This window comes from Macrobrachium rosenbergii, chromosome 6 (genome assembly GCF_040412425.1).
Source record: "Macrobrachium rosenbergii isolate ZJJX-2024 chromosome 6, ASM4041242v1, whole genome shotgun sequence".
Taxonomy (NCBI): Eukaryota; Metazoa; Arthropoda; class Malacostraca; order Decapoda; family Palaemonidae; genus Macrobrachium; species Macrobrachium rosenbergii.
In genome coordinates, this window is record NC_089746.1 from 17,280,733 (window position 1) to 17,302,834 (window position 22,102).

Below are 22,102 nucleotides of genomic sequence, written 5' to 3' on the forward strand. Positions count from 1 at the left end.
TTGCAGCCTATAATAGTAGAAACGGGCACTGGTATTCTTCAAGAGAGAATGGAATGACATTTCACAGGTAAGCAAAGCATAATGAATATTATTTTCTCATAATTTTTGGATAGTCAGCCAATGTTTTGTTGGCAGTAGGCCTATATATGCTTTCTCTGTTAACATGTCTTACATTCTCAGCATATTATTGTGGCACATAAGTGCAATACCAATTTCAGTTTTGAAGTCAGATCATCACTGAACTTACATATATAAAAAAAATCTTACCCGTTATCGCAAATGTTTAGTAGTGTGTAGGCCTTCTGGTTACGGTTGTCAACAAATTTCGTCTTTTATACATGCCACTGTGATGCATGACACCTGCCGTATTTTGCCGGTCATTAAGAATTCTTTGAAGTGGGTAGGCCTGTAGGATAATGTCCATGCCATCAATATTTCAGTTTTAGATATATAACGGATGCGTCAGAGTTGTTTAAAAAATATATTTCATCAAACGCGGTTTCTTGGCAAAATTCCGAAACGCCACACTTGTGACAGTATTTCAGGACGATGTAAATAACGTAGAAAACAATTTCGCTCATTCGATTCAAAGTAAAAATGGTTATATTTTTGAGTAACAAATCCTGATTTAATTTATGTTTGTGGAAATAGTTATATATTTTTTTATATTTGTAACAAATCCTGGTTTAATTAATGTTTCACCAAACATTTTGGTGATAAGAAAATGAAGTTTGCCTAGGCTACCAAACTTTATTTTCTTATTATCAATCTGTGAGACATTGGCTGTCACAGCTACATAGCTGAAGTTTGTCTAACCCTCTTGTCCAATGAAAGGATTACGTTAAGGGGTCTAGAACTTAGTAGGAGTTATCAGGAAACTGGCCGCTGCTAGACTGATACTTAATTTATCAAAGGCTCAGTAATGTTTGCGTGAAATCAAAACGCAAGTAATTAGGAGCTAAGTGGGGAGGGTGTTCCTATGGAGTTATTCAACCTCTAGTGGGGAAAATGACTCCGCCTGGCAGAAAGGAGTGAAAAGCGTCCTATTCCAGCCATAAGCACTGTCTCCTGGTGTTTGCCAGAATGGTGGGAGTGTTCGTGGTGTTATTTTTTTTGGCGGGAATCACAGGCTACTATGATGGAAGTTAGATGATGCGAAGTTGAGACAAACTTTACACTAGAAGTAGTTTACTTAACTCAACATGGAAGAAGACGAACAACTTCTTTCCGGAAAAGTTTAATTTCAAATAATACACCACAGCTGGTTTCCCTTCCCCTATTAAATGAGGAGAGGTTGGGGAGCCAAGATGAAGCAGAGTGAGAAGAAGGCCAGGGGAAGGTGGCAAAGGTGTTGATGGCTAACACCCTAAAATGTGTCCTTAATGCTCCGAATAGGAGGGATGAACGGGTGAGCTTGCAAGCATTCTCGTTCATTTCATCTTTACTGTCAGTAACCCAGAGGTTTAAGGTTTGGACCAAACACTAGTCCGAGATGAGACCGAAACAATGCGGAAAATATTCCTATCAATCAGTGTTTCATTTATTGTATTAATGCTTGTACCCAACACCTGATTAAAATGGTTCTAGGAACATTCGCCGTAAACATTTTTGCCGTAGGAAAACTCGCCTCAGGAATTTTTGCCGTAAGACAATTTCGTCGCATCTTTTTTTTTTTTTTTTTTTTTTTGATACCCGTATCTTGAACGGTCCCTTTTGGAGTAATATCTAATTTAATATGCGAAGTACCTTGTTATCAAGTATATATGGCTCGCACTATTGTTCCTTCGATTTTAACGTTTTAATAAGCGAAGTACCTTGTTATCAAGTATATCTGATTTTTACATTTTGATTAACGAAGTACCATGTTTCTTTTTTTTTTTTTTTTTTCCTTGTAAATGTTATCATAATTTGTTATAATTTGTGAATTATTTGATTGCGTTCCAGACATTGACTTATTCTGTAGAGATAGAAAAAAAAAAACTTTGTATAGGTAGGACTTCATTTTTATAAGTATTACTTAACATGTCTTTTTTACAGGGTCAAACATCAGAAAAGAAATTAAAAAGTAAACATTTATTTACAAAATAAAAGACTAAAAAAAATTATCAAATTAACAAAGAAATAATTTAAAATGTGTGCAAAAAGCAATGCTTGATAAATAATGATTTTTTTGCGTTGGACTGTAATGAAGCATTTTCCGCCGAAGTCTTGCATTGATATCAATATATACTTTCTTCATTTGTACTGCATCTCCTCGATCGAAATCACACTTTTTCTTTTTTGCTAATGTCTCTTCCTTTTTCAAATACGCAATTTCCACAAATTTGGGTGCATGTTAGTCATGGAGCTCTGTACTGCATTGTGGAAGCTTCTACGCTATTGTTGGTTCTGATCATACCATTCTGGGTTCGTTCGAAGACATTCCACAATTCAATAGGAAAAGTTGGCTGCATTCTTCGTCTTCGTTCACCTCGACCCCATTCTCCTCCAATATAGTGAGTTTCAAAACATGATACAAATTCTTGAGGCAAATCATCATCGTCAGTCAGTTCAAGAAAACCTTCAATAACATCACAATGGCAGAAATGCTAATGCAGTGAAGCAATTGATTTTGTTGTTAAATTCTGCGTCCGTAAGGTAGCGTGACTTTAAACCTATATCCACAATGTGGCGATAGATATTCTTAGCCATATGAAATAAACAACCTGTTATATTTGTTGTTGGAAATATATCAGAGAAAGCACTGATAATTGTTTTCTCGAAATCAGTCATTAAGGTCTCGGGCTCTAATGATGGGTGTAAGTCATTCAAGGCTTAAAAAGTCTGCTATAGGTTACTTGTGGTTTACTTGACAGCAAAACAAGAAGACGCGGTACGCTAATATGTCTTATGATAATATGTAACGTGAATAACTGATAATATACATCTGGGCTACATTTAAAAGTGCCATCACAAGCCCAACCTTTATTATTAGCAAGATCCTCTAGCCCAGCTTGAGTGCCAAACACTAAAATTCTATCCGGATCATCTTCACCACTATCATACAATAAAAAGTTCTCGCCATTATCAAGAAGTCTATATTCTTCAGGTATTGTACAGTATATCCACTTCTTCGGTTGGGCTCGGGGGAGCTTGGCTTTTCTTCTGCCTCCAACCTCTAATACTGTGAGACAAATGCGATGAAGTCGGCAGCAAAGACAATGCATTATCATCTAAACTAGATGAAATTTCTGCAATTAACGACCGTGCAGGAGTTTGTGAATTAGTGGCTAGTGATTTCAATTTTGTTTTTGTTTCATACATTTTTGGTTTTGATCGATGAGATGAGTGACAATGCTCGCCAAATGTTTTACATATACAGTAGATAAAATATCATTTTCCAGCAAGGTATGCACTCTAGCTTCACATTCTTTATTTTCACATTTCCAATATGTTTTTTCACCGTATTTTCTTTCTATTCTGTAAACAAAGTTAAGATCGTCAACTAATTTCACACCGCCTCTGGTACTTTCCACTTGATAGACCATTGTTATGGGTTGGCTGCACAAAAAAATAGTCGAATGAATAAAGAGAATTTAAAGAGTTTAACTCTACTCCTTCTTTGAGTGTTCAGATTAGGTATTCAATTTGGGTATTTTAATTATATAACAAGGTACTTCGTCAATCAAAATGTAACGGTAGTATGTTCCAGATATACTTGATAACAAGGTACTTCGCTTATTAAAATGTTTAAATCGAAGTAACAATAGTGCGAGCCTTATATACTTGATAACAAATGCGGCGAAATTGTCTTACGGCAAAAATCCTATACGGCAAAGTTTCCTGAGGCGAATTTTCCTACGGCAAAAATGTTTACGGCGAATGTTCCGGATACGGATTAAAATAATAATAATCAAAGAGATGTAATATTCAAGGGTTCCATATTGTACCTTAAGTATATTATCTAGCATCACAATAATCAAAGAGATGTAATATTCAAGGGTTCCATATTGTTTATTTCATGAAATTAGTGACCTTAAGTATATTATCTAGCATCACACCAATTTTGGCAAAGACGTAATAATAATTCACTGTACTAAGAGATGGAAAAACCTTAACATATTTTCTCATGCAGTAACGAGCATTTCAAGTCCTTGGTGCAATCCATTTATCTTTAATTATTAGCAAAATACGAGTGATAACTAATATAAATTAATTGCAACACTACTAAAACAAGAAAACCCTTGCCCTTATAATCACCTGACGATGAAGTCGTAAATGACGACATAGTATTCGTCGTCTTTGTAGCAGGCGCCGAATTCTGTGAGTCTGTATTTCATGTCAGCCAGTTCCTTCCGGACTCGCTGCGGATCCAGTAAATAACCGCCGACTGTGTAGACGTACACGATGACATCATTTAATGATGTGATGTGGACTTCGGGCTGTAGTAGGATAAGATGTTAGTTAATACACACACACACACACACACAAAATAAAGAAGGCTTGATTTATTAGGAATAGCAAAGGCCTTAAAGAAAAGCGTCTATTCACACAAGACTGGACATGGGTACATTAATCTTTACTCACGTTTTTTTGTCTTAAAATAGTGCATATTATGCAGTGTATAAAGTATTAAGCCAGTCACATTATTTGCGCATAAGAAGACTCGATCATGGAAATATACAGTAAGTGTCTACAAAAATAATTACGTGCAAAGTTTGATACTTTTGGCTCGGCTTTATGACAGTACTTACAGTATTGAGAAAAACGGTTATTGAATAAACAAAACACGGCTTTATGACAGTACTTTCAGTACTCAGAAAAAACACTTATTGAAAAAAAAAGCACAGCTTATGGCAGCATTTATAGTATTGAGAAAAAACTTATTGAATAAAAAAAAAACAGTTTTGTGACAGTACTTATAGTATTGAGAAAAACACTGACTGAATAAACAACACGAACAACGAAATGCTTTGTTTTACCAGGTTAGAGACAGGATTGGAAAAATCCTTACAGAATAATACAGATGCAGTCTAGAGCATGTCTGCAATAATGGATAAAAAAAGAAAAAAACGCCCTCAGAACACATTGCCAATCGATGAAATAGCCACACAGCAGCTGCTGTCATTACTTACTGCAGCGAATCCAGTAATGGGAGGGTTGGAATGAAGCCTCTTCGGGAGGTACAGAGACATCGTCATGTTTTGAGGACATTCCGTGTTGGGGTCGCTCGAGTCCCGGATGTTGACGAGGGCAATGGGGCGCGTCGCCTCGATCACTTCCATGTGGGAGTTGATTCCTGAGCAAGGAAAATCAGAAACATTAGTGCTCTGAAGAGAGTGTTTTTACTAGGTCGTCTTTTTATTATATATGTATGTATGTATGTATGTATGTATATATATATATATATATATATATATATATATATATATATATATACATATATATAATAAAAAGACAACCTAGTAAAAATATTCACTTCAAGGACCTAATGTTTATATTTATATATATATATATATATATATATATATATATATATATATATATATATATATATATATATATATATATATATATATATATATAGTGGAGAAGGCAGACCAGTGTATATATAGAATTATATATATATATATATATATATATATATATATATATATATATATATATATATATATATATATATATATATATATATGTATATCCATTCCTATATCACCTAGGTCTCTGGCAAGTCAGACACAGTAATCGTCACCATCATCACATCCAAAGTCGTGCGACACATAGGACCTCTGTGAAATTCCGCCACTTTGGTCTTTCCTGTGCTTTCATCTCCACAAATCTTCATTCATGCCTAGCCACCCAACTCATAGTTCTCTTCCAAGTAGGTCTAGACCTTCCAGTCTTCCAACTCTTCTGGTGGCCAATCCCCCTAGTCTCAAAGTTCTCACTCAAGTAGGTCTAGGTCTTCCAACTCTTCTGGTGCCCACAGGAACCCCGCTGATACTGTCACATACTATCCTTGAGTGAAGAACAAGTTCAAGTTTCCTACCGTGTTTATAGAGATGAAGGGGCATGAACCCTTTCCAGACGCTCATTGTGGTGAACTGGCACTCCTTGGGAAACGTGGAGGCAAAGAGCCCGTTGTAATACCGCCTCTTCTGGATGCCATATTTGTAAGTCCTGATCACTTCGAAGCTTGGGCACTCAACACCTGGGAACAAAATGAGTGAGTAAATAACAGAAAAGAAAATGGATGGATTAATAAGACTCGAGCATCACTGAAAAAGATATCAGTAGACATTATGTAATATGCACTTTACCATCCACGTTCCAACATTATTCTGAAATGCTGAAGAAAATCCATTAATGTTTCACAAAATATTACTGTGTCGGTCACTGCACACACGATCTAATGCTAGTCTCTTTTATGAAACAGAAATTGCAAAGGCTTGCAGTGATCTTGGAAATTGTTTTAAGCCTTGCCCAAGCCAAGATATTCTGATTAAACTTTGCGCTAGCTCCTATGGATGCATAATTATGGTGTCATATGCCTTTCTTCCACCATGAAAAAAATATCATATAAACTGCCTTCTGAAATTTTTTTAACAGCACTAGAATTAGTCCTTTTGCTCCTTCGACCTAAGGGGTCAGCCGGTCAAAAGCATTCCTGGCGCGACTCACCAATTGATTTTTATTGGTTGATTGTTATTGGTAGCCTAGCATCATAACAACGATTGTCATCGCAGACGGTCAATGAACAAAACGAGTCGCCGTGGTTTCTTTTTGGAAAATATAAATATTTTTCTCATTCTTCATAAGAAGCATTACATTCTATTGGAACAAACCAAAGTTACAAGAACTTACATAGTTCTCTTTCATAAAAGGTATCTCAAAACCCTATTTCTTTAAAATGGTGATTGCGAATATAGCATAATCCTGTAAGAGACAATTTTCATTCCCGGCCCTTACCTCTGCAGAGTTTACTCAATGTTTTCTGGGTGACCTTATTCGTCTGGGGTAACCTCCCGATGCCAGCGGACGCCGAAGATGTTTGGGGATCCCGGAAGTTCGTGGCGTATACCCAGACTTCGTAATACACCGGTTGGTACAACTCGGGCCTTCATTGACAGAGAGAGAAAATTACAGAGGGTAAAATATGCAAATGGTGTATTTTGGATGGATTGCTAGAAATATTTTAAAAAACTAAATGCCAATGTTTTTCTCATAATTCTTTCATACAGGAAACGATGCTAATTGTAAAATCTGCAACTGGTGTTCTGTAGGTGGGAATGAAAATGCAGATTATTAGAAACTATCCAATTTATCATTAAATATCAATATGGCTGTTTCCAAATTTAAAGAACATTACTTCCACCTGCAAACTTTTAAGCTACCGTTTCAGACCACACATCGAACAGTTTTTCTATAAAGGAGAAAACATTTGAAATCCAAATTGTCTAAATATTCTACTGTATTTTTATTGAAATGTATCATACACCGGTAAAAATATCACTAATGATTCTAGACGCTTCTCTTTTGAGAGAATACAAAAGGCTACCGTTACATTAAATATGGTTTCTTGCTGTTTTCACTTATAGGGCGTAGCATCTTTCCTGACCGGGTGGAGTAGTGGGCGGGGTGGGGTTGACACTCCCCTCAACTCTTACAGTTGGCGTAAAAAATGGTCACAGTGATAAATAACGAAACTCACCTACTGTAGGAGGCAAGGTAGTAGTATCTGTCCAGAAAAGCCTCTCCGTTGTGCCGCAGCTGATTCATCAGCGTCTCGACCTTTGTCTCCAGAAATTTCTCGGTCACATCCCAGACGTTCGCCTCGAAACTGTGCACAAACACGGTCTTTGTTTCCAGGTCGTCCACCAACACCTGTTATGGGATTTCAGTAAATGCTAAAACGTGGTCTCATCGATTAAAAGTTAGGTAAGTGTTACAGACGCTGACATAGTGAAATGTCATTTCGTCAGTACTCCGTCCCCTCAGTCATGCAAGAAGTACAAAGGATTAGAATCCCTCGCTAAGATCTTAGGAGGGTGCACTGGAGAAGTATAAAAACAGAAATGTTCCTGAGTCATGCAGTTTTATCATGAACATCACCTCAAGTCTTCAACCAATATTTGTTGGGGAGTTTCAGCATTTCTTAAAAGGCTTTGAACAAATTCTGTTATTCAGTACATATTAACATAATCTAACTCTGTTACATATTTGCTCCTGATGGGAGTTAATGTCGTTATGTCAAAGTTCATAGATCATCCAGATCATTATCATTATCAAAAGCAACAAGAGTTGATGATGCATTTTTTCCTAGAAATTCGAAAAAAAATGAAATGCCAAAGTTATGAAATTTCATTCAAAAATATTAGAAGACCGCAAAATAAACGCAAAACCGGAAATTCTGCAGCACTTAATGAGATTTAATTTTCAAAATCAGAAGAATTCTTACAGCGCTTAATAATATTCCATTTTTAATTTGATCTACTAAAATTGAAATTGGTAGGCAGGGACGGCTAGGGAGGCACAAGTCAATTTATTTCTAGATGGCACAAGTGCTGTAGCAATACCCAAAAATGATCGTTGACAGATGCCACGCATGCGCATGAGAGAGTGTAACTTTTATGGTGTTTTCAAGCGTACAGGCCCGTGGGACAATTAAACTAATGCCATTTTCTAGCCCAGGCCAGAAGTTCCAAGAAACGGCAAATGAAAGATGAATTTGAGGCTTAAACATATAAAAACAATGGACTGTCTTCAAGAAAGAAAGGTTATAGGGACTGGAAAAACAAGAAGAGGAAGGGGAATCCAAAGCTTCAAAACAGTCGTTGGGCCGAGTAGGATCAAAGATTCCCAATGCTACCTAATCATATATATATATATATATATATATATATATATATATATATATATATATATATATATATATATATATATATATATATATATATATATATATATATATATATATATATATTATACCACAGTCACTCTTCTCATAAGTGGAAATCAAATTTTCGTATAGTGTTAATTTATCCATAACTCACAAATGGCTGTAAACTGAAAGAACATCTTGATAATAACGAACAATTTAAATGTCTAAATCGTTAATGTCTGTAAACAAAAAAAAATAGCAGCATCAGATCAAAGTATTCAAGATGAGAATAAAAAAAATAATAATAAAATGATGCCAAAGTATAAGTGAAAAATCCACAGCATCGTATACCTGGTCGAAGTCACAATCCATTCATTCACGCAAAAAATCAATCGGTCAAAAACCTCATTGCTGATCGGCGTTGGCAATTCAGCGGCGTTCGGCGTAGAGCTGGGCTGGACGTAGAGGGAGACTGTGTAATCGTTCATTTCGTGGAGGACGCCGGGGTGTTTCCCAAACTTGATCTGCGTTACGAAGGGGACGGTGAGGTTCAGCACCAAACCTGCGAATCAGAGAAAATAAGCGATATTTGTATTTTTATTTCGTTTTTATTTTCTGTCGTTTTTGCAGAATATAAATTTCCTGTAAGACGAAAGGCTACTTGAAAATGTAGTAAAATGTCTCCGTTATAGACGTTTTAATATTTTCACATAAATTATCATACAAATTATGGCATGAAAAAGTACGATTTATCATAATTTACATTTTGAATGTTTCATTTTATCTTTTTTTTTCTTTACTTCTGGTTATATTTTCACTCCATAACTTCTATCTGCAAGCGCACCTCTCAAATACGCATACCTTGATCATTGAGACCGTAGAAGTAATCCTGGACTCGCATGTACCCTTCCAGCTCAGCCAAGACCCGGTTTTCTGAAATAATAACGGTGCTGACCCAAGTGGTCCTGGGGTACTGTCTGACGTCATAGTCAGTGTTCCAGTCCAGCAACGTGTATCTAAGGGCAGAGGAAAGATTGTTATGATTAGTGATGAGCAATTAACTGAATTTTTGATTATATAATATAATATATATATACTGTATATTGCAGGACGATCATATGTGTCAAACACTAACCTGGGGCACCTGGGGGCACAATCCCACGGGTCACTTGGTGTTGGGGAACGCCTGAAATAAAAAAAAAATATTTTGATTATATGAAATGAACAAGTAAATCGTCTTTCAGTTGGGGAAGGACACCAGGACAATAAGTTTGGCGTAAAGACAAGAAACTACAAAGAAGGAGTTAGACTTTTAAGGACCACTTAAATACGAAACAACTGATGCAGATGGAAAACAGATGCTCAGTCGTATTTTCTTAGCCAGAAAAAGTGTCTGTATTTGCACAAGCACATGCATATACGCGCAGCTGCTATGACATCTGTATCCATATTTACACTCACGCAATCATACACACAATAAATGTAAAAATACATCTTCAAGCCAACTTTATCGTGCTCATATACTCACACTTAAGAATAAAGAAGACCAATAACCCATTCAAAAAAAAGCACACGAAAGATTGTTACTTAAGAGAAAGGTTTTATTACTTGTAGTGTAATAGTATTGGGCTGTACGCATTTAAATCCGTAATGGAGTTCATTTAACAAATATAAAGAGCGAGAATATACACTAATCTATAAAATGTTTCAACGAACATAATTCTTATAAACTGATAATCAATATATATTTTATACGTTTTATCCTAGGAATTACTTTTAATGAAACCAGTGTCTTATTAGCCTTCAATTTACTGCTCCCACCCGTTTCAATGGATTCCAACCCAATATCGTTGCCACATTACGCTTTACTGAACAGCGTGTCACAGTAACCGTATTCTCTTAGCGATTCCAGAAATAGCTATTCTTGAATCCGAGGGGTAATCCCTTTTCAGTTTTCTGTAAAAGAAAACTATTGTGTCGGCTTTGTCTGTCCGTCCGCACTTTATTCTGTCTGCACTTTTTTCTGTCCGCACTTTTTCTGTCCGCCCTCAGATCTTAAAAACTACTGAGGCTACATGGCTGCAAATTTGTATGTTGATCATCCACCCTCCAATCATCAAACATACCAAATTGCAGCCCTCTAGCCTCAGTAGTTTTTATTTGATTTAAGGTTGAAGTTAGCCATGATCGTGCTCCTGGCAACGTTATAAGATAGGCCACCACCGGACCGTTGGTTAAAGTTTCATGGACAGCGGCTCATACAGCATTATACCGAGACCACCGAAAGATAGATCTGTTTTCGGTGGTCTTGATTATACGCTGTAGCGGCTGTACAGAAAACTCGATTGCGCCGAAGTTTCTTCGGCGCATTTATTACTTGTTCCCATTGGAGAGTAAATGACGAATATTATAACTTAATTCCCCTGTTCACGCTCATGTTCTCGATATGAGGTAAACTGCGAAATGCAAATAGAGTTCCCATACATTAAGTCTTAATACTCTCGCTGTAGTGCCCCTACATAGTTTTCCCCCTTCCGTACGCCCATTACAGGAGCAATTGCCGACGATGTGCAGCAATATTCAAGGTTCTGACGCTCAATAACGAGCACTGAAATGGTCCATAAGTATATGCAGCATTTCGGGAAATGGGAAAATAAGATTTTTACCTCTGTAAAACATAAACATAAATTGGAGTAGGAGAATAACAGCGAGCCACCTACTAACAACACTGACCAAAACATTATTTTTAGAAATATGTTTGATTAAAAAAAATAAAATGTTGCGGTCATAGAATAAAGTTGTTCAAGTATATAAGGTAAAGAGGACTCAGTGAAAACAGACACTGGAATCTAAACGATGATTCTCAACGCAAAACTCAGACAAAATTGTAATCATCAACAATTGTTAGGGCAACATCTAAAGAAACATGATTTTTTTTTTCAAATGCGCAGGCAGAAAACGCAAACAGAAGCATAAAAACAAAGTTCGATGATTCGCACTGGTTTAAAAAACTTGTCATTTTCTTCATTTAAAAGTGATAACAGATTTAATATAACATAAACCCGGATGTTAATATGATTATTCGTACTTAAGTAGTAGCTTTCTGCGAAATATAGGTGAAAAAATATAGAAACATATATCGAAAAAAAGGATTTGGAATTCTTGTACATTAGAAAACATAAGACAGAATCATATAACGCATAAAAGGAAAAAAAAATAGTCTGCATATGTTGCAACCGTGTCATTGAGCTGATGTCGTAGTCATTCTTTTTTTTTTTTTGTTTGTTACCAAATGTGATTTGAAAAGTGAGAGATGAATAAATCAGTCAATTAGGCAAGAACGGAGATTCCTACACAATCATACTCAAGAACGAATTGTTTTTCTAGCCAGTGAATCTATGAAAATTCCTGCAAATAAGCTGAAAGCCTACAAAAAAAAGGCCAAACGACGTGGGAACTTCGGCGCAGACATCCTTAGAAAGGCTGATGAAACAAAAAAAAAAAAAAAAAAAGGATTTTTCAGGATCTTGTTTCATTAAGGGCCGATCCCGCTCTAATACTTGCTTATGTTTCTAAAGCTCTGAGGATACGAAAGCGAGATCGGAGGTGACAAGGAAGTTTATTGTTTTAATATTTCTTGTAATAATGCTTATTAAAGAGCTGTTAACTGTCGCCGTTGGTACGCTGCTTATAAACGGAACCGCATGTTATTAAAATTATTAAAACATTAAAAGGCAACTGATTAATCGTCCTGGTTACCTTGAATAAAAATGGATCTGAGGTACAAGGTCAGAGAGAGAGAGAGAAAAGCGAGCGAGTTTTTTTTTTTATCGTGAGAGCCTAATTTCATGGTAACTCTTTACTAATCTTATGGGAAGAATAACACTGCCCAGAAACGCGTGGAGAGAGAGAGAGAGAGCAAATATGACATGCGGGTAAGAGAAAAGCTTTTACCAGTGACCTCTCCTTCCATCTGTTTACTTCATCACCACCAGAGCCCCAGTACCCGCCTTTCACGGCCTTCTCCCTCTTCTTGCTTCTTCTTCTTCTTCTTCCTCCCGTTTCATATCCTGGTGCTGATGCTGTTACTGCTGCCTCAAGAACATTACTCACTGACCAGCACTACGGGAGATGACTGCTACATGTGCTTCCCCGAGAAACGGATTCGCCCTTATTAAACTTTCCCCTGTTTCCTTTCATCTTCCGATCCCTTCCGCTGGTGATGAATGCGAAAGTTGGTTCCGGAATGGAGCGTTTGGTCTAAAAGGTTGGCTAAACTATTAAAATCTTTCCCTCTCTCTGTATCTGACCTTGTATTTCATATCTAACTTAATTCAGGGTTTCTACCGTTGGAATTTCATAGCAAACCCATATATAAAATCAAAATGTATATCCGTACATCCACATCATTACAAACTGGAAAACTTCGGTAGACACACCCACACACACACATAATATATAAACATAATTATAAATTATATATATATATATATATATATATATATATATATATATATATATATATATATATATATATATATATATATATATACATATAATGTGTGTGCACGCGTGAATACGAGCATATTTCCATATATACAAGCATACATACGTACACACACACATATGTATGTATGTGTAAGTGTTTATGTATGCTTGTATATGTGGAAATATGCTCGTATTCATGTGCACACACATTATATGTCTATATATATCATTATATATGCAACATTATATATATCTATATATATATATATATATATATATATATATATATATATATATATATATATATATATATATATATATATATATATATATATATATATATATATATATATATATATGCTAATGTCACTAAATAGCGTGTGACAATATATTCAGCTAAGGCCACAGGAAAAATAAAAGAAAGGAGTACCAAGCGCTTTCGTGTTATTTCACCACATTTTCGAGGTACATTATATATTATATATATATACCTATATATATACGTGTATATATATGTATATATATAGAGGAAGCTACCCATAACTATGAAACAAAGGGAGAACAGAACTGTTTACTGTTTACCCCCTGTTATAACAATGACGATTTTTGGCATTACAGAGAGTACTGCTGTCGTAACGTTTACAAGCTGTTTCCCTATGGCAAGCATTTAAGGGGTATGGAGTTCGTTGCGTCTTGGCTAGGCCCTTGGAATAAGAAATGTTCATCTTATTGAAAATAGGATCCAAAAAGATACGATCAGCTTCATCTAGTTCCCATGACCGTTTCGATAGATTCATGTTCTCAACCTTCATTACAACATTCTCAAATGTGTAGCCTTTGAAATGACACCTACTTCCATGAACGATCTGCTGTGAATCCCATTTTATACTTTGCCTGGTGCTACTCATTATTATAAATGACTGAATATTAATGAGGTTATCTTACCGATCGTTGCTGCTCGGTTTTCTCTGGGAAGACTTTTTTTTCGTCTGAAGCTCCCTCACGAATTATCACACGCTTTAATATAAAGCCAGATATTGGGCACTTTCAGCCATCCAGCGCTCAGGACAGTGAAAAGAGGGTGCTGGAGTGGTTGGACAGCAACATGGAAGAAAGTGGGAAAGGAGGTGAAGTACAAGAGTAAACAAGTAAAAAATGTTTCATCAGCGCAATCGAGTTTTCTGTACATCGAATAATCAAGGCCACCGACAACAGATCTGTCTTTCAGTGATCTCGGTATACTGTTGTATGAGCCAAGGCCTATGAAACTTTAATCACGGCCCGGTGGTGGCCTGCCCCAATATCGCTTGCCAGACGCACAATTATGGCTAATTTTAACCTTAAATAAAGTAAAAACTACTGAGGCTAGAGGGCTGCAATTTGGTATGTTTAATGATTGGAGGGTGGATGATCAACATACCAATTTGCAGCCCTCTAGCCTCAATAGTTTTTAAGATCTGAGGGAGGACGGACAGACAAAGCCGGCACAACAGTTTTCTTTTCAGAAAACTAAAAGTGGGTGCAGCTAAGGGACGCTGCAAACAACCTTTAGGAATGCCTACAGTGTACCACGTGATGTTCACTCGCGGTACCACTCCCTTAGGGGGGGCAATATCTTTTGGTGTTTCCCTTTACCCCATAAGCGTTAGTGACCTGAAAACCGATGGTGTCAGAAAACCTAAAAGCAAATGGATGATTTATCCCTAAAGTTTCACCGTCCTTCTTGATATTATCCATATATGGGATGTACCCCTAGGATTATTCCATTAAATGGAGAATTCCGCAACACATGGTCCTACTCCTCAGTAATGTAACTGATAATTTACAGATAAACTGATCAGATTTCTGCAATAAAAAATTTCATTTAGACCTCTGTTGCGCGGTGATTACTTTCTGCGACTGACTGTCAGCATTCACTTCATCGGCGTAATCCCTATCAGAGGGCACTGGATGTTGCGCAGACTAAAACATTCCCCTACAGTAAAGTTCAATGACTCAACGTTTTACAAAGAATATTGTAGACGTAATATGCTTCCAAATAACTAACTACGAGAAAGCCTAACCGTAAGAAGATGAAAACGGAATCATGGGGCCTTACTCAGTGCGATAAAGAAGAAAAAAAAAAGACAAAGTCCACATCCGCCATATTGTTTTGCCAAGGAGTCTGCATGCAGAAAGAGTGGATGACCCAACACGTCACTTCCTCCACTCTCTCCTCCTTGATCGCCCGATTCAAAAGACACCGCCAGTCAGTTTAACGACTTTAATGGCGGACTGCGTTGCATAAGCGGCTCTTATGGTCGAGATGTTGTTCAGGGGATTATCCCTTTGTTGATTTATTCTGAACATGACGACGTCATGGATATAAGGCGACAATGACAGCTCATTCGGCAAATGTTCACTGGTGGTTGACATGTTTCAGTGTTGCCTTTCCAGGTCACCATTTGCGATGTGTGGAGAGGCCGCTGTGAAAGCAGTTGTCTTTGCTTGTTTCATAAATAGACGTCGTTTTTCCAGAGGGAGGATATCGTGCATGAGTCATATTTCAAACTTTGGTACATTTCAGGTGTTTTATTTATTTACTTATTTATTTTTGCCTTTTTTGAATTCCATTTTCTAAGAATCAGACGACTTTTCTGTAGTGCAGTTTTTGTAAGACATCCTAAAATAAGCTATGTATCTTGTGACAGCTTATTGTCTCGAGAACTCATATACAGCTGATGACCTATAAACTCGCGACAACTCGTGTTCTGGCCCCTCAGAATGTTATCTCACATGTCACTTAAGACAGTTTAACATTCACTGAACTCGTGTTCTCCAGCTAACATTTCTTAGTCTTCTACCTCTTCTTCTACTTTTTATTTTCTTAACAGATGATTTAATGTGCGAGGTCCTAGACTGGCTAGAGTCACTATGCTAATTCTGACACCTCTTCCCCACTGAGTATTGTAATGCTATTGGCTAAGCATGAGGACATGGACTCCTGAAAGAAAGTTAGAATTGTTACTGAGAGAGCAAGTAAAAAAAAAAAAAAAAACAATTCAAATCAGCATCTGCCTGATGATCTATTTATTACTGGAACGGCGACCAAAATGGATATGAGGAAAATGAATCATTAGAGAAAAAGAGCAAAATGAAACTAATTTATGTATCTATCGTTTTCTTCGGCAATTCAAGAAGTGAATTATAAAGTTGGAATCAACCGACTAATTTGACAAATTCCTACTACAATTTAAGATATTTTTCTGGCTTCCGTAATGCTTCCATGCCTAACTAGGCTAGGATAGAATGGGAGATATATGATAATGGATGAGAGAGGATGAGGACGAAGGATAGTGTTTAGGACAAAAGTACAGGAAAGGGTAGAAAGACTGGGGCAGACCCAAATGTTTTCTCGCAATCAAAATAATTATCTTTCAAAAAGAGACGAAATGATTATCACCTGAAAGAAAACCCATTTTATCACACCTTCTGTGTCCATATTTCTGTTCACTGATTTTCTACTGTCCCTTTGTATATACTATATATATATATATATATATATATATATATATATATATATATATATATATATATATATATATATATACATATATACATATATATGTATATATACATACTGTAATATATATATATACATATATACATATAGATATTTATTAGCAATATTTTTTTCCAAAATTTAGAATGCATTAAATATTATTTATTTTGTGTATGAACATTTCTAGCTTTAATAAAAAAATTATCTAATAACTCTTGTAGAAGCAAAAGATCGGTTAAGTATACAGTTATTGTTCTACTGCATACAGTTCAGTTACATCCATTTCTGCAAATGTCTCTTTGTTGGCCTAAGCATGGAAACTGCACCTCTCAGACAACCATGAGGTTAATATTTCTGAACGATTTCCTCGTAAGGAAGAATTATAAATAGTAGCACGGATAAGGGGTCTCTTTTTGTCGTGATGGTGGTTTTTAAAGAAGACACATCTTGTAGTTTTCTTGGTTTTATTACAAAAATAGTTGATAACAACACGGGGGTCTGATCGGGCAGTGTCCGCAGGGTTCTCTCTCCCTGTTCTTCTGACCCAATCCCCATCTTCGTTCGCACAACTGGCATGCTTATATGGAACCCATGAAGATAAGGTTACCTAGTATTTCATTATCAATTAGTTCTTCGTTGGACAAGTCGGTAGAGTTCTCGGCTAGCACTCTGCTAGGCCCGGGTTCGAGTCTTCGACCAGGTAATGAAGAACTAGAGGAATTTATTTCTGGTGATAGAAATTCATTTCTCGATATAATGTGGTTCGGATTCCACAATAAGCTGTATGTCCCGTTGCTAGGTGACCGATTGGTTCATAGCCACGTAAAATGAGTCTAATATTCGGGCCAGCCCTAGGAGAGCTGTTGGTTAAACTTAGGTATACTTAACTTTTCATTATCAATTGGCATGAATTATTAAAGTAGCAATACTCTTTATACCAAAAGTGATACTAGTATAAACAAGATAGGTCTAAGTTACTTAGATTCCCTGTTTTACTATAATTTACTTGAACCACGTTTCGCCATAAATTGGCTGGACCCAGGTTGTTTTAAGGCTTGGCCAGGGGACCCATGGGTCCCACCCTGCCTTGATGTTCCTGAGAGAGAGCCTGGCAGTGAATAAATCACTCGACTCCTGCCGGAAAGGCCTGGGATTTCAATCCATGCAGAGCCGTTAATTTGGGTCTAATCTGCTTTGGGCCACCATATTTTTTCTCTAATATTCCTGGGCTTCCTGTTTTGCTCCGATTTGCTTTTGATGTCTTCCTCGCTGATTGGCGTGCGAGTGTTTCGTTTTTCTTTTTCGATATCCCCCAAATTCTTTCAGGTGTTTTTTTTTTTTCTATCTCCGCTCAGTAATCCAGTGAAGATCAAATAAGGAAAACGAAAAAATTACTTGAGTGCCTTTTGATAATTGCCATAACACTATTTTATCTAATCTTTTCTCTTTCTCTAACGCATACCCATCTCTTAATAATATTTACTCTTGAAGTGTTGATATTGTGAAAGCAGTTTGATAATGCAATCTATTTTTATTATTGTTATTAGTCATGCCTCGTGAGAAAGCGAAACGAGCGGGTATTTTCTCAGCGACAAAAGTTTATTTAATATTTAAAAGCGATTCCCCACAAGTGTGCAAGTCATCGCTTATGTGACTCAGGGCACGACAGTGCTCCTTGCTGAGCAGCTTGAGCTTCTGACGGCTTGTTCATCACATCTCTTCATGTTTATCCTTGTCTGGTGAGTTTCAAGGACATAACACGTGTGTAGACCGCCCTCGTAACACTCGCGAGCCTTCCTTCTCTCACATTTATTTCGTGGAAACTGGTTGAGTGATGTTTCCTTCCTACAGCTGCCTAGTTTTGGAATTCTCTTCCGGCTTGTGTTCTTCCAGGTTCTTATAACCTTGTTCCCTTGAGAAGCAGAGGAGAATATACCTTCCTTCGTGGTTAAGCCTCTTGACCCTTCTCAATTCCTGCTCCTTTTCGTTGTTTTCTTCGGACCTGGACAACGAGAGGGCATTAAATGTCAGTCGCCTTTTGTTCTTAAAAATATACTTCGTAAGTCGTCTTCGAAAAGGGCTCAAGTGCGACTTTTACGTAGGTAAAGATCGTCAACTTTACTTATACGTTGCATGGTAAGCCTTATCATATATGGACTATACAGCACTTTCTCTCTCTCTCTCTCTCTCTCTCTCTCTCTCTCTCTCTCTCTCTCTCTCTGTGTCCTGTTAATTATAACTACACAGTAATTCCTCACGAATGGAACACCCTCCTCCTCCTCCTCCTCCTCTCTCTGGTCAATTTCCCTCAAGCCCTCTTCACTATAAATACGCAATAATTCTAGATGAACATACTCTCTCTCTCTCTCTCTCTCTCTCTCTCTCTCTCTCTCTCTCTCTCTCTCTCTCTCTCTCTCCGACAATTTCACGACAGTAGTCCCAATCAGTAATACACAATAGCTAGATAGGCTGGCGTACGCCTCCGTGCTGAAATACCCATTCAATCTACGTCACCCTGAGGGAAAAACCAGGAGTCCCTATTACCCTGCCGCCCATATCCGATTCGGTTCACGCCTGCCGCCCCAGAAAGGACGGCCGCGGAACGTTTCCAAACAACGGCTGTGTTTACGGATGTCCCTTACTGTGTCGGGCTAAAAGGATGTGTCAACATGGCCAGATGCACCAGAAATGGATTCGCTCTCAGCAGAATCCAAATACCATTATGCCGCGATGAGTGATCTTGCGATAATCAACGAGAGAGAGAGAGAGAGAGAGAGAGAGAGAGAGAGAGAGAGAGAGAGAGAGAGAGAGAGAGCGAAATAAACACAGTGAAAACAGAATTTGTTGAAAACATCACAAAATTTGAATTTTCTTTAAGGTTTCTGATAAATGTAAGTTAATTGAGTGTAAATTAATGTAGAGAGAGAGAGAGACAGAGAGGAATATATGGACTGAGTGAAAATTGTATTTTCAAAAAAATCACAAAACTTTAAATTTATGTAAGATTCCTAAAAAAAGTAAATTAATGCTTGGAGAGAGAGAGAGAGAGAGAGAGAGGAACAGACAGTGAGTAACGAAAGATTTTTTCCTAAAAATCACAAAACTGTAATTTTCTTTTCGGTTCTTGATAAAAGTAAATTAATGCAGAGAGAGAGAGAGAGAGTAAGCTCTAAGCACAGAATCAACAAATATTTGCAAGGCTATATTTGCGAGTTCAGACGCAAGTTAGCAACAAAAACAATCGTGCATTAACGCGTGTGTCGTATTTGGTCGCAACTTTGTCTTTTGACGTCATTATCTGTAAATGATGCTGTCTTGACTTACGTGACAAACTAGCTTGATGGATGAGCTCTCCGTCATTAAATCTATGATTTTTTTGTTGTTCATTTAAGGAGTAGGTCACAAAATAAGAGCTTTCTTACTTCTTTTCAGTTAAATTGCATTTAATAATAATAATCATAATAATAATACTGTTGCCTCTTTACTGTAAAAATTTTGCCTCCAAAAGTATAAATCCAAAACTCTATATTCAAAAGGCAAATCAAGATCATGTTATTTATGAACGTAGTTATGTAAGAACAAACTGTCACGGAGGACGATAAGTTAAGAAAAATTTAAAGCTGTATTATATGTATTCAGAAACATAGAACGCCTCGACTATAAGTTTTCCAAGCCACGTTTGTTTTTCATGTTAACGGAGACCACTTGAGAGAGATAGAGAGAGAAAAAAATATTCATGGGGCGGACCAACAGTCGTGGCAATGACTGGGGAAGGACCTCCAAAAGCTCCAAAAGGAAATTGTCCGAATCCTGCAGGAACAGATGGTGGTGTATAGAGCCAAGCCATTAAGAGCGGGAGACCCGAGAGATCGTCTTTCCCGACAGAAAATAAATGTGGGGACCCAAGTCGTCTGCTTCTGTGCTCGCCAAAACGTCAGGATTACTGTCCGAGCTTTATATTTGTGTGTGTGCAAGCTGACATGAATAAATTCGCGCGTTGATAGCAGTAAGAATGAGTGGTGCTATGCCTGCACTTCGTCTTAGGAGATGATATTCCCAACAGCGCTGTTATAAAGACATTAAGATAACTTTTGATGGAGAGGTTCAATGCGGAATAATTATTCATAGTCGAGCATGATTTTAGAGAATCGTCCTTTATTGATAAGACTATAATAGGCAGGCATCTTCTTCTGAACTCTTTGTTTGTCTTACACTTGCTTGGATACATTTTGAGTCCTGTCTAACTTATACGAGTATATCTCTAGCTTGTTACTCCATTTCATATTTTTGCATAGGACTAAACTCTTACTTTTGAGTTATATATTTCTGCAATTTAATATTAATCTGCATAATTCTAGGGCTACTTTATCAAAAATATTCAAATCAGCAAAGCTTGTTTCCAAATGATAGCTAAATTATAGAGCACAATACCTTGGAGCTCTGCAGCTGACGTCAGGCGTCGCTGTTTATTTTTTGAACGAGGATACGAACCGGGAGAAGCTTCGTTTCTTTGGACTAAAAAAAAAAAAAACTAAATGCACGTGACATATGAACAAATTTTCAGCACCAGCTCAAACAATTACAGAACATTATCTTCAAAACTATGGTTTACAATGAACACGTTTTTCTTTGGATTACCGTTTTATCCCCAGGATACTGAACAGTTCTCTATTGCTACTGAAGTAATGGACTTATTTTAGTTCAATATTCTATTAGATTATTTTATGCTTACGTAATGTGCCTTGACTTAAAAAAAGCAACTCACGAAAGTGTTGAGATAAAAAGGCTCTAATTGATAAATTGTTGTCGTTAGCTTACAAATGAAAAAAAATCCCAATTAGATATGTTTACTTAGAGGAAAAAATTTCTTTCAAGTTTGGTAACCCACTTAGCCTACTCCAGTTTTGGAATTTACAGTGTCACAATTTTTCTCTAAATTTTTAATTCTTAAATTAGTAGCACATCCAGTCCTGCTATCTTTGGGATGACGGTTTGTTCAGCAAATACACCAGTAAGATTTTAACTAACGTCCAAAATATAGAATCTATGGACATTGTTTTGACAATAGAATAATTAGTCATGGCATGGTCAGCACTACATGTCTTTAAATTACTTTGAATAATCTTTCTCAAAATGAGATTTGAAAGGCGACATATTTCGGCCACTGCTGACTAGGCGAACATGAATCAAAGTCCGCTTTGAAAAAAAAAAAA

The 22,102-nt window shown here is 36.9% G+C and overlaps 1 protein-coding gene across 1 annotated transcript in view; it reads right to left on the reverse strand.

The window, feature by feature from the left end:
- Positions 1-22,102, reverse strand: part of LOC136839242 (uncharacterized) — a 42,896-nt gene that overhangs the window by 2,671 nt on the left and 18,123 nt on the right. The window contains exons 3-10 of the mRNA XM_067105002.1: positions 9,996-10,046; positions 9,722-9,876; positions 9,265-9,422; positions 7,691-7,863; positions 6,949-7,097; positions 6,029-6,190; positions 5,115-5,278; positions 4,240-4,421 (exon numbers count right to left, since the gene is read on the reverse strand). Of these exons, the coding sequence (XP_066961103.1) occupies positions 4,240-4,421; positions 5,115-5,278; positions 6,029-6,190; positions 6,949-7,097; positions 7,691-7,863; positions 9,265-9,422; positions 9,722-9,876; positions 9,996-10,046 (1,194 nt within the window). The remainder of the gene's footprint in view (positions 1-4,239; positions 4,422-5,114; positions 5,279-6,028; positions 6,191-6,948; positions 7,098-7,690; positions 7,864-9,264; positions 9,423-9,721; positions 9,877-9,995; positions 10,047-22,102) is intronic.